This window comes from Mercurialis annua, linkage group LG7, assembly GCF_937616625.2.
Source record: "Mercurialis annua linkage group LG7, ddMerAnnu1.2, whole genome shotgun sequence".
Lineage (NCBI taxonomy): Eukaryota > Viridiplantae > Streptophyta > Magnoliopsida > Malpighiales > Euphorbiaceae > Mercurialis > Mercurialis annua.
Window position 1 is genome coordinate 37,741,230 of NC_065576.1, and position 13,740 is coordinate 37,754,969.

At 32.3% G+C, this 13,740-nt stretch overlaps 3 protein-coding genes across 3 annotated transcripts; 2 read left to right on the forward strand and 1 right to left on the reverse strand.

The window, feature by feature from the left end:
- Window positions 1-1,621: 1,621 nt before the first annotated feature.
- LOC126657143 (uncharacterized) lies at window positions 1,622-4,498 on the reverse strand. The gene is made up of 4 exons (XM_050351783.2): window positions 4,262-4,498; window positions 2,533-3,378; window positions 2,132-2,446; window positions 1,622-2,002 (listed from the first exon to the last, which is right to left on the reverse strand). The coding sequence occupies exons 1-4, from the start codon at window positions 4,496-4,498 to the stop codon at window positions 1,622-1,624; spliced, it is 1,779 nt and encodes a 592-aa protein (XP_050207740.2).
- Window positions 4,499-4,864: 366 nt separating this feature from the next.
- Window positions 4,865-6,855, forward strand: LOC126657307 (uncharacterized). The gene is made up of 2 exons (XM_050351975.2): window positions 4,865-6,527; window positions 6,638-6,855. Exon 1 carries the CDS (start codon window positions 5,243-5,245, stop codon window positions 6,524-6,526), a length of 1,284 nt encoding a protein of 427 aa, XP_050207932.2. The 5' UTR covers window positions 4,865-5,242; the 3' UTR covers window position 6,527; window positions 6,638-6,855.
- A 3,898-nt stretch (window positions 6,856-10,753) lies between these two features.
- On the forward strand, window positions 10,754-13,221 carry LOC126657144 (uncharacterized). Its single transcript, XM_050351784.2, has 5 exons — window positions 10,754-10,859; window positions 10,949-11,056; window positions 11,134-11,525; window positions 13,088-13,142; window positions 13,195-13,221. The coding sequence occupies exons 1-5, from the start codon at window positions 10,857-10,859 to the stop codon at window positions 13,219-13,221; spliced, it is 585 nt and encodes a 194-aa protein (XP_050207741.2). The 5' UTR covers window positions 10,754-10,856.
- Window positions 13,222-13,740: the final 519 nt, after the last annotated feature.

Genomic DNA, 13,740 nt, shown 5'->3' on the forward strand with positions numbered 1-13,740 from the left:
TCCAAGCAAAATAAAAGTGTGACAAAAAGGAGACTTTCTTTACAAACAAAAATCAATAACATTCTTCATCTTGAACCTCCATAAATTAGCTTCCTCTTCACTCCCTAGGCAGATGTTCTCTTGAGTTTTAGAGGACCCTCATCTTCACTAACACAACAAGAGCTTTCCTTCCAACGAGCATACAAATATAATGACGAAGCGTAACGAGCACGGTGTTCTTTGACATCATAATCATGCCCCATAACTTTCCCATCAACAAAGAACTCAGCAGCGGAAAACATATGAACTCCACAATCACTACGAAAAGTGAGAAAAAAATAAAAAAACATAAGAAACAAGGTTGACATTAGGTTCCTATTCTGTCACCATAACTCTTTAATATAACCCAACCAACTAAAGTTAAAAACAAATTATAGACTTACACATCATTTTGGATAGGCATGTTTTCCACAATCTCTATTCTGAACGGATCAGTTATTCTCTTTCCCTCATAAGCACCGGCAGTAGTATCGATGTCATCTCGAGAATCATAAAAATTGGTAGCTTGAAGGAATAGTGGAAGTAACACACTATAGGAAGTAACATATTCAGTTGCTGATCTGTCATATTGCGCCGACCTCAACGAATTGTAGATATAGATGCATCGTTCCTTGAAATTCAGGCGAGCCAAAATCCAATGCCAATCGTTAACACAATTGATCGGAAAAAGAACATCGTCAACATCAGCCCAATTCGTATTGCAACGCATAGCACCACCTTTAATGTAGATAGCCACTGTATGTTTCAAAGAAACAAGTGACACATCTTGCTTTTTCTTGTATGCTGTGTAGAGAGTTTGAATACGCCGATCAAAATAATTATCAGTTGACGTACATCTACTGTTTGCAGCACATCCAGATTTTATTTTCCTTCTCAGATAATAAAAGAGAACATCTACATGCTGCCAAATAAACAAAATTCAAGGTTAAGTAGCCATACAGTCACAACAATGTTATTAACTAAGTGAGCATTAAAACAGGATTTACTTACAGAACACTCAAGAGGCTTTCCAACGTGGTAGAGATGGTAAAACCAGGATTTCGTTTCAATATCAACCACGCCAAGAGAAAGACGAGGATGGAATTTATCAATCTTTGGATCGTATATCCAGTATTGTCTTCTAAACAAACAAAGAAAAAAAAATTAAATAAGTGAGCATTAAAACAGAACTGAAAAAAGTTAGTCGAGATACGAACTTGGCCCCTTTAGGACGTCCTTCTTCCAGCCAATTCTGAATGATGTCTTGTTTGGTGGCATCACTGAATAAAATGTGATTAGCATCAAATGGACAAATACGGACTTTACAACCAGTTTGCGTCGGTATGAAGCGGCTTGAAGAAGGACCAGACTACCAAAAACATAAGAGAGGATACAGTAAGTAAACTATAAAATTAAACTATAAATATAATTTAAAGCAAACAATACCTCCTTTGATTTGAATTCAGCAATCGATTCACTTGCATTTTTTTTAGTCTGATTGATGGTGTCATCTGGTGGAGATTTTAAATTCAACTCGCTTTGTCGCGAAACCTAGTAAATTGACAATAAACAAATTAATATAGTTAATCAAAACAGCTTAATATCAAATTATTAAATATACCTCAAAATTCGGAGAGATAACATCAACGTGTTCGGAAGAAACAATAACACAAGGTTCACCACGGTCATCCTTGCCTTCAAGTACAGCCTTCTCGCAAACAAAATCTTCCAACTCGACTTTTTCAGCACCTTCTTCTTCATCAGCAGACTCCCTACCATCCCTTTCTTTGCTGGAAGTAGCTTTAGTATCAGCAGAAACAGGAACAACAGACTCCCTACCATCCCTTTCTTCTCGTTCCGTTACTATAGAAGTACCATTTTTACTTGGTTTCACTGAAATGTCCTCTGCAGGAAGAACAACCTTTTTTCCTTTGTCAACCCTTGTCTGCAAGCCATCAGAAACATCATGTTTCTCAATTTCAACCTGATATAGATATGGAGTTCACATTAGGTTCCCATCAGGTTACAATAACATAATATGAAATAACATAAATTATATTTAACTAAACTCTAAGTGATAAAAGTACAAAATACATAAATCAAAACAAATTACCGTTTTAGAATCACCAATCAGAGTTAGCCTATCATTCAATGAATTGACAACTGTCAAAAGTTCGGAACATTTGGAAGTGAATAAACGTTTCAAATCCATTATATCATCCTTAATCGTCTTTTGACCAGCCATCAAAATTTCCAGCCTCTCTTCCATAACATTTAAATTCGAAGTGTTCGACGTTGATTCACCGTCCTTCAATATATTAAATGCCGGACAATAACCCTCCTCGTTTCCCTTAATTTTTTTGAATAAGTCACCTAGACGAAGGGCATTCATCTCTGCCGGGGTTGGAACAATTGATCGGAAAATCATCTACACATAACAAATGAACACCATATATGAAAACAGAGTCAATGATAAATTACATTTGAAAAATTGAAAATTTAACACATACGAACCTCATCGGATGCAATCTCAACAAATAAATCCCTGTCAACATCAATGTATTTTGCAGGAACGAATGCTTGCCACCTCAGAATCCGCGGGATAGCATCTTTGTTCACTAGCTGAGCAAAGGTATTTTCCACCGCCGGGCAACACTCGTAGAACCAACATACCAGTGCATATGGTAAACCTTGAAGTCGATACTGGTAAATGTTGTCTTCAATAATAAGAGATCCCGGACTAAGAACAGCTCTTTTTGACAAAGAATCAAACGTGTACTTGAAAACGTCAATACCCCATGGATAGTCGTTCAAATCAGCCGAATCAACTACGTCAAAGTCCTTCAAAGGGATACGAGCAGTCCTCGGTGAAGCAAGCAAGAAGTTATGCAAAAAATGCATAAATGCTATCTTAAACCCATCCTCCTCCGACTCCCAACGCCTAGCTTTGAAAAAATCCTGAAGGGTCTGTTTAGAAACAGATTGCAGCCCGCTGAAGTACTTATCCAAAATGCCGTTTTCAACTTTTGTATTGGCATACTTACTGCTGTCACCTTGACAGTTTAAACCCGAGATCAAAGCAAATTCGTCGATTCCGAATTTCAGCCTATGACCGCCAACCTCAAACCACAATTCAGACTTCTTTAGCTGCTCCACCTCCCTCAACAATAAACAATGTATGATCTGATTTTGCACTTTGATCTTGGGAATATCAAGAAAGTAGCCAAAGCAAGATTGTCTAAACTTTTCCAATTCACCTGGAGTCAGAGTCGATTTGATATCAGAAATGACATCGTATGACATGCGCGTATCAATCTTCGAGTGAACACGATCTTCTCGGCTTACTTTAAACTGCCATAGCTGTATGGAAATTAGAGTGAAAACAGTTAGATATCAAAAATTTCACAAAGAACATGTTGACATGAGCCAGACGAAAATAGGAATTCGGAAAATAACAAAAGCCAGAAATTAAACCCATAGTATGCACACAGATTTACAGCACTCTTTTTCAGATATTTATAGTGCTTGTCAAAGTAAAACTGCTGGTCCAATTCAGCAGTGCAAAAAGTAACATTTTGTAGGTTAAGGTAATAAACCTCCAAGGCAAGTAAAACAACACTAAGCTGGCTCAGGTTCACTTCAAGCTTTCAAATTTTAGAGCTCCAACATAAAAGTCTCCCAGTATCTACATAAATGTACACTAAAACTGCCAAGCTATGTAACACGGACTCGGAAACTTGTAAACAAGACACTTAGATATGGACACGTAGACGTCAAGTCATTGTTATTTCAAGATTTTCCATAATAAAAATTGCAATTTTGTGTCTGAAACGCCAAGTTTCCAATACATGAATGTTGATTGAGTAAATTGTCCATCCTACTTAGCTGCCAATTAGTAAGGGTAATTTAGAGTTCATAACAATTTCTAACATTACTCTCAATACAATGCCCAAAAATAACCAAATCAAAACCTGAAATTTCATTGTCAAACCCAGTAGAATGGAGGAATTAACCTTCAAAAACTGAAATTTCAGTACCCTAAAAAAATAGAGTTCATAACTGTACCTTCAAAACTATCTACCAACCAACCTAACCACAATTTTATATAAACATAATTCCAAACAAGCATACTTAAACATAATTTCAAACAATCATATAAACAGAGTCAATTTATTATTTTAAGACATAAAACAATTCTAATGCAGTAGGTTCTTAATTGACTTATAAACTAATGAAATCATACCTTAGGAGGAGATTTCTTGGATTCAGTTCTGGAAATGCCTTTGTGTTTCTTCGATTTCGGAGGTGAATCATTTGCATGTCTCTTCTTACTCAACTGCACAGGAGATGGAGGAACTGAAGCTTCTCCGGTTGACACTACCTTTTTGTTTTTTGAAGCTTTTTTTGCAACGGATTTCTTACCCATATCAGCGATTCTGATATTACCGTCGTTCTCAGTGGCAGCCCGTGTAGTCACCATGGATTTAGGTCATAAAGATGAACACGGCAAATTAGGAAGGAAGAAAAGAGTTTTGATTATTTAGGAATGAAATCAAATTTTGCAATATCAAATGGGTATTTCCCGCTATATGAAAAAAGGAGAGGTAAATTATATGATACATTAGACACACACTAAAGAGACATATACCTTAGATGAGGATAAAATTGGAATAAAAAATTTAAAGGGTGTTGAAAATAAATTAATGTTTTCAATAGAGGCATTTTTTCAAGGGTAAAAAAATGAAATCAATAATTTAAAATTTTGAGATTTCAATTAATTTGTTATAGTTTTAATAATTTAAATGATTAAAATTATTATTTTAATTAGGGTATGTGCATATAAAGAACTGGACAAGTAAATACTCGATGTCTGGCTAAATACTCGACGAGTTTTAAGCCTAACATCGAGTTTGTTTCTGTTCAGTGCTGCATAAACTCGATGATGGGTTAATATTCGACGAGTTTAAACCTAACATCGAGTTTATGCTAGTCCAGTTATGCCAAACTCGATTTCAGGCTTTGTTTTCGTCGAGTATTTAGACCCACCTCGATTTATTTTGAAAATTACTGCAATTGAAAATTAAACCTCCCACTTTTCTTTAGAAACCTAGAATCAAAACAAGTGAAAAAAAAATTTCTCTAAATCTTCCCCATTCCACAACCCGAAACCTAGCCTCTAAATTCATCAAATTGCTATCATAATCTTATCAAATCATTAACCAAAATGATGGCATCAACAAAGGGACGAGCTAAAAGAGTTGCTTCAAAAGGGAAATCATCAAGTTCAACTATGCCTCCGAAATTTGTTACAAGAGAAGATTTGTCCTCAAATTATGATTGCCCATTTCCAATTTTCTCCGACGAAGAAGGTATTCGTTACGAAACTATTTCACGCAAGCCTATTGTTATACCTAGATATTTTGATTATGCTTTGTTGACTAGGATGGGTTTGAAATCAAAAATTGATGAAATAGTTGGTAGAATGGGTTTAAATTTTATTGCACATGGTAAGTATCAAGTTTATAAAGAGTTAACTAGAGAATTTTATACCACCTTGAATTATGCCTCTAAGAATGAAAAAGCAATTTCTTTTAGAATAAAAGGGGTTGATTATAGCATAGGGTATGATTTTATGAATCAGAAATTGAAGTTGCCTAAAGGTGGCATTAGAGGTTGTCCTTCAAATTTTGATGTTAATAGAGTATGGAAGCAATTGACCGGTGAAGACTCGGTCGATTTACAACAAGCTCCTAATGGACTCATAATTGAACCATCATATCTTATATTTCATAAGTTCCTTTGTCATTCTATATGTGGTAAAAAGGAGTCGAATAGAGTAACGAAGGATGATTTACTAGTACTTGACTATTTAGTGCGACGTTCGGCAAAAAGTGTTGATTTCATACACTTAATTTTTAAAAGCATGATGACCATGGCAACATCATCTAAAGTTGCACTTGGAAATGGTCATTTAGTAACTTGTATAGCATTGCTTCATAGTGCTATTGATGAGGATGATTTGCATAAGATGGAATGTTTGGGGGATGCGTATCTTAATGAAACTATGCTCCGTAAAGCCGACATTCTTGATATGGATGGAGAATTGATGAATGTAAAGGACCGAAATTGTTATTTAATTAAAACTGGCCAGCCGAGAAGAGGAAAGGGAAGAAAAGCAGAAATAGAAGATGACTGTGACGAAGATGAGGATAATGTAAGTAGAGAACTGGAAACCGAGAATGGTCAAGGTGAGGTGGTGAGGGATGATGTCGGTATAGATCAACCAAGAGAGGAGGAAGTGAGGCGACCAAGAAAGCCGAAGCGAAGGGGAGCTTTTGAAGAGGAAGTACTTTCTTTGTTAAATGAAACAAAGTCCAGGTTGACTAATATTGAAACATCTATCGAAGAGATTAAAAGAGAACAACGAAGGTCACATCGCCGATGGAAGGCTTGTTTCGGCACCTTGGGAGCACATGATCCTTCACCTCCACATACACCGGAGAGTTAAGGTTAGTAACAACCAAAATATTTTGATTATTTCATATCTGTATGCTGTCATTCATTTGGTTTCAGGGCATTACTTTTCTTCCTGAAATATCCTCTGTTTTCCAAATTGCAGATAAGATGGGTGGCTGATTGCATAGTTGGTTCTAAATATCTAATTCTGGATACGCTGTTTTGGAGACTTGGAGGTGCAGTTTTGAAGACGTGGAGCAGATGTATATGCATAGCTGTTGATTATGGATTTAGTATTTTGAATTTGGAGGTTTATGTATTTGAACATAAGTAGGTTTAATTGTGATAAACTCATGTGTTATTAGTAGGTCTGAAATGTTATTACCAAGTATGAATATTTCTGAATGCTATTATCAAATTTGAATATTAACACTTGTTAATTCTAGATCATTGTACACTAATATTTTTTTTGACAAAACTTTAAATTTAAGTTTGTTAAATTGTTATAAATTAGGATAGTTAGATGAATTTTATACATGAATTTGAGATTTATGTACTTAAAAACGAGTTAGTTTATTTGTGATGAAATCATGTCTTATTTTACGAGTAGGTTGAAGTTGTAGGTTCATTTTTACATCTCACGTAAGTTGAGGCACATGCAACGTTAAATTGAGGCACATGTAACGTATATTTTAAGTTCTCTTAATTTTTATCGAAATTCATAAAATTAACTTCATGTAAATTTTGCCACATTGCTTTGTTAATGTAAAAATGGAATTGAAACAAATCATTCTTTCGTGTTCAGTTCTCAAGTATACATGAGGTTTTTTATGTCAACGATATGAAAAATGGATGTCCTTGGAAAACTAAATAAAATATTAATTGTTTTATTTTTTTAGCGGTCATTAAAAAAATAAATTAAATATTGTTTTATTTTTTTAGCGGTCATTAAAAAAAATTGAATGTTGCTAATTAATGTTGTTTTTTCTAACCCTAACACTAATCCTAACCCAAAACCCTAAACCCTAACCCTAAGCCCTAAACCCTAAACCCTAACCCTAAGCCCTAAACCCTAAACCCTAAACCCTAAGCCCTAAACCCTAAACCCTAAACCCTAAAATACAATTTTAATAATGGTTATGCGAGTAAAATCATATTCAACGGAATAAATTTAGCTATTAAAAATTCAAATTATACTAATTAAAAACATTAAAATAAATTATAAGAATAGGCAAAAGTGGAAAAATTTCTTATTGTTGCAATTTATTTGCAAAAGGCATATATTACCTCCAAAAAAATTAAGACAAAATATTGTTTTGAAATATTTATGTTAGAGCGATAAAAATGGAGTGGTCAACTATTACGTTGAATAACACATAAATTTTTGATATCTAATCATAAATAAGCATAAAATCAACCATTTATCAACATTAGACTCTTTGTTTTGCTTTTAATATGGGAAACAAAGACTTTTTATTTTGCATTTTGCTTCTATATCTAAAGGAAAGTGGTGATATTTGGATTAAGTTGAAAAAAATAGATTTTAACTCGAGTATATTGTTTAAACTCGTCGAATATTTTCCATGTCATCGAGTTATGACGAGTTCAGTAGAGCATATATTCGATGAAACATATAAAACTCGTCGACTTTCTCTACTACCTCGAGTAAAAAACAATATTTCTCCAACAAGATTTTCAGAATATATCTCAAACTGATTAGATTTGACACGATTTTGGCAAATCAAATCAGGAAAATTTAAAAACGAATTTATTAGGAGGGAAAAAATATTAAAATAGGAGGGAAACGAAAAAAAAAGAGAGGGAAACGAAAATAATTTGTTCCTTATTTAATTTTTTAATTAAAGAAGTTCCCTCTAAAAGGAAACTTCTTTGGCATTAACCATAATTGCAGGAATCACGTTGTTGAATGACAAAATAAAGTGGTTTCTTTGTTCTTATCAAAATATCGATCATAAAAAAAATTACAAACAATTCTCACCATACTTGTTCTTCAATTCAATTTGTTTCAACGATTTTCTGAACAATGTCACTTAATACTAGAAAAAGAGTTATATCGTTTACCGAATTACAAAGGTCAGCTAGACTGAAAGCTCATTTGAGGAAGGGGAATGACAAACCATCGATGAAAAATATATCACAACAATCTCAGACTACCGAAACTGAGTCGGAACCTATTCCTCCTTTGGTGAACACAACATCTCCGTCTCCTCCAATTCAAAACCCAAATAGTATTGAACATCACAACCACCGTGATGATTCAACTGCAATACCAGTGGCTGCTGAAGTTAACAGGGATGGTGAAACTGAAACCATGTCCGGTGAACCAACAAACGTTGATGAAGGTTAGGTTGAATTTATTTTGTGTTTCATTTATTTTGCTTAGAGAATTGATATAATTAACAAATGAAATTGTGTTTCAATGCTTTTGCTGGAATGGAAATATTGTTTTCAAGTTATTTTTTACCTTATATTTTTTGCAATTCGTTTTTTTTTCTCTATTTTGTGTTTCATAAAGTTGACATACGGTTGACATAAGGTTCATATTAGGTTACAAAAACCTATAAAAAACTGCATCTAAATAAAAATTAAAAATAGTATAAGAGATACATATCAATTTGAATTGAGAAGAAAACTAACATGAGATAAACTGTAGTATTTCTTAGGTCTTCTTCCCAAAAAGAAATGTGTTTTAATTTAAAAATAGTTTAAGAATAGTATAAGACATACATATCAATTTGTTTCTCTTTTTTGTGATTATTTTGTGTTTCATGCGGTTGACATAAGATTCATATTTGGGCACAAAAACGTCTTAAAAACTGCATTTAAATTTAAAAATAGTATAAGACATACATATGAAATTTTAAAATAGTATGATAATTACATATAAAGTTTAATAGAGCAGCAAACTAGTATGAGGTAAAGTTTTGTATTTCTTACGTATTTCTCTATTCTGTGTTTGTTTTTTGTTTTCTGAGGTTGACTTATGGTTCACATATAGTTTATATTCAGTCACTATAACGTTTACAAACTGCATATAAATTATTTTTTTAAAAAGGTACATATCAATTTGGAAACAAAAAGCAAACTAACATGAGGTAAACTGTTGTACTTCTTAGGTCCTCTTCCAAAAAAGAATGGTAGAGGTAAAGCTAGAGGATTTGAAGTTAAAAAAATGACTAAAGATGGTTCAAAAATTGGTGGAATTGTGATTGCAAAAACAAATAGATTACCAATTGGTCCTTCAGAAAAGATATTCAAAATGGAAATTGGTATTGTCACTCGATTAATGGCACCGCTAGGTAAACTTTATTGGTCTCAAATAAGCGCTGAACAAAAGGAAGCCTTACTTACAACTATTCAGGTAGAATTAATAATTATTTTATAGCATACTTGTTATTTCGAATAATTGTATTCTTATAATATGTGACTATTCATATGTTTTTTTATTGATAGGGTGAATTTGAGATTGATTTAAGTGATCCACATGCAAGAGAAGTAGTATATGGAATGATGGCTAGACGATTTAGAAATTTCAAGTATCAGTGTCACTTACACTATAAGACGTTCCCTACTCGTGAAGAAGCTGAAAAACATCCACCCAAGGATGTAAAAATTAACGATTGGAAGAACCTATGTGAACATTTTGATGAACATGCACACTTTAAGGTAATGTTTCAATTTTATATACAATTGTCTAATATCGTTTGCTAAAAATGAGTATTTTATTATCTAATTAGTTGGTAGTATGTTTCCAATTATATCTAAATTAGCTTCACATATTGTGTTCTGAACGAAAATACGAGGTTTGTTCAAAGGATTTCAATATTAAATGATTTTTAGCCTTTTCATGATTTATTTTAACTCTGAATAAGCTTAAACTCGAGGTTAGACTTGAAACACTTCGAGTTTAAAGCCTCTCCACGAAAATGAGCTTATACAGAAATGAAAATCTCGAGGAATGAATGATCTCGTAGAGTATTTTTTCCTTCCTCGAGTTAGTTCATATCTGAGAAGCTCAAACTCGATGAAAGGCTTGAAACTCTTCGAGTTTTATGCCTTACCTCGAGTTCAGATGTCTACATAATTAACATAACTCGAGAAAATGCTTGTACTTCGCCGAGTATTTGGCATGTTTACGAGTTATGCTTCTGAGATACGAATATCTCTACTATTTTGGTTAAAATAGTTTATATCTAATTATATAAAACTTTTATTATTGATAATATGATATGTACCTTTAAAACCTTTATGTGTTGGCTTTATTATAATAGGCTCGAAGCACTGTAAACATTAATAATCGCAAGAAAGTGACCTTTTCTCACACTTCGGGATCAAAGTCTTATTGCCAACGTTTGTATGAAATGGTAAATATGAGTTTATATGTAATCTGTTTTTGATTTCGTATTTAAATTCTTTATCATTTAGTTTTTAATCAATTGTATGAACGTTATAGGAAACATCTGAAGTCATTGATGAAGAGCCACCTGAAATGAGGCTCTACAGTCAAGCACACCGTAAAAAAGACGGCTCATGGATTGACCCAGAAGCTGGAGATAAATACGTAAGTTCTTTTTTTATATATATAGTTATCTAAACACAATTTTATAAAGTGTTATTAAAGCATATTTAATTAATTAGGAACAAATGGAAGCTATTCGCTCAAAAGCACTCGAGGAAGGCGTTGCAATTGATGGGAGGAAAATTCTACAAAAGGTTTTGGATATACCGAAGTCTGGTTATGCTCGTGGACTCGGATATGGAGCCAAACGGATAACAGCTAAAGAATCAGAGTTTGAAGCTCGTTTACAAGCAGAGAAGTTTGAGACTGAAAAGCAAGTTAAAGAACTAAATGACCAAATTCAAAATCAACAGGTGAAAATTGATAACATTTCTCAATCATATAGCAAACTCAAGCATCTTGTTCAACAAATGTTGAATGCAAAAGATGATGAAGAAATATCTATTGATGGCGACGAAACATGTATCGATGGCTGTGAAAAATCTCTTGATGACGAACCATCTAATGATTGGTATGTGACGGCTTACTTAAATATATTTTTTAATTCTTTACGCTTTTAAATTTTTTCTATAATTTGAAAATTATTCACTTAATTATGTCAGTTTGAAAATAAAAGTGTATATAATAAACGTATTTTTTTTCTTGCAGATTGGAATTGAATGAAAGAAGATGGACGTCTCCTATATCAAAAGTTAGGCCTAATTTAGTTTCTTTTCTTTATAGCAAATAGTTTACATGTTTCATACGATCGGTTATTTCAGTGTTATTAAAGACTTAATCATTGATAATTTTATGTAATATTTGAATTGATTTTGTTTTTTATTCATTGATTTTAGCAACAAATTACCGTATTCAATTATTTTGGTATCGATAAAAATGGAAATAATAGCTTGTTGTGACAAATTAATTTTGTTACAGCTACCTAATAATAATGACAATTAATTTCGTCACGTAATGATTAAATTTCTTCTTGTGATAAATTAAATTTGTCACCGTTAACAACTTATAATGACAATTAATTTCGTCATGTTATAATATATTATTTGTTGTGATAAATTATATTTGTCACCGATGACAAACTGTAATGACAATTAAGTTCGTCACATTATGATAACTTACTTGTTGTGATAAATTTTTTTTGTCACAGCTAACTAATTATAATGACAATTAATTTCGTCACGTTATGATAACTTACTTGTTGTGATAAATTAAATTTGTCACCGTTGACAAATTATAATGACAATTAATTTCGTCACGTTATGATAAATTACTTATTTTGATAAATTAAATTTGCCACCGTCGACAAATTATAATGACAATTAATTTTGTCACATTATCATTATATTACGTGTTGTGATAAATTAAATTTATCACAACTAACCAATTATTATGACAATTAATTTCGTCACGTTAAGTTAAATTACTTCTTATGATAAATTAAATTTATCACAACTACCTAATTATAATGACAATTAATCTCGTCACATTATGTTAAATTACTTGTTGTGATAAATTACATGTATCACAATTAATTAATTATTATGACAATCAATTTCGTCACTTTATGATTGATTACTTGTGATAAATATTTTTTTGTCACTTCACAATCTTTTTGTCACTAATAACTCGGCGTATGTGGTGACAAATGTATATTACTTGTGATAAATATGGTTTTATCACCATATAATCTTTTTGTCACTAATAACTCGGTGTATGTAGTGACAAATTTATATGAATTGTGATAAATATTTTTTTGTCATGTTATTAGCGTTTTGTCACTAGAAGTCGATGTATATTACGACAAATTTTGACAACATTGGATTACTTGTGATATACATTTTCGTCACAATAAATATGAATGTGACAAAACAATTTTATCACAATAGAAAATTTATGGTGACAAACTATAAAATTGACTTATTGTGACTTGTTTGTTGTGACCAACAAAATTCGTCACAAAGTAGTCACAATAACGTTGTTGTGACAAATTTTGGGCTTAACATGATAAATTTTATTCGTCACAAGAAGCCAAATTTTTTGTAGTGTCAGCATATCCCTGTCCTCATTATTCAGCATATTTCCTTCTAAGAAGACATTAGCATTAGTGAACTTCCTTTCAGTACTAGATGTACCTAAGAATTCTTTATAGTGCTCCAGAATGTCTTTTTTGATCATATCAGGCTCCTCACAGAAACTTCCATCTCTAAGAGTTAAAGAGTCAATTCTTTTTCTAACCTGCTTTTGCTTAATGCTATTGTGAAAAAAACTGGTATTTTTATCTTCCAATTTAATCTATCTAAACTCTTTTAGTCTATCTTTTTTCATTTACAATAAATGAGGTAAATTTACCACACTCTACTTCATATTCAAGTGATTTTAAGAGAATGATAATTCAGTTTTACTCCGTCTTTAAAATAATATTTAATTACTATTTACATATTTAATGACATAATAAATTTCGATTTTATCCATGGAAAATGCAATATGATGAAATGAAATGAACTTATGCAAGTATTTTTTCCATTATACCAATATCTCACCCACCTGGCTTAGTGTTTATCGTAATTGTTGGCTTATTGCATCATCTTGTCAATTAACCATATAATGGGAAAAAAATAACCCACCAAATTAAATCATTTTCCAACACAATTAGTGAGTTTAATTATGATGCGCACAAGCCTTAGTTTGCATACCTATGTGTTTAAACAATGTAAATTAACATCGTA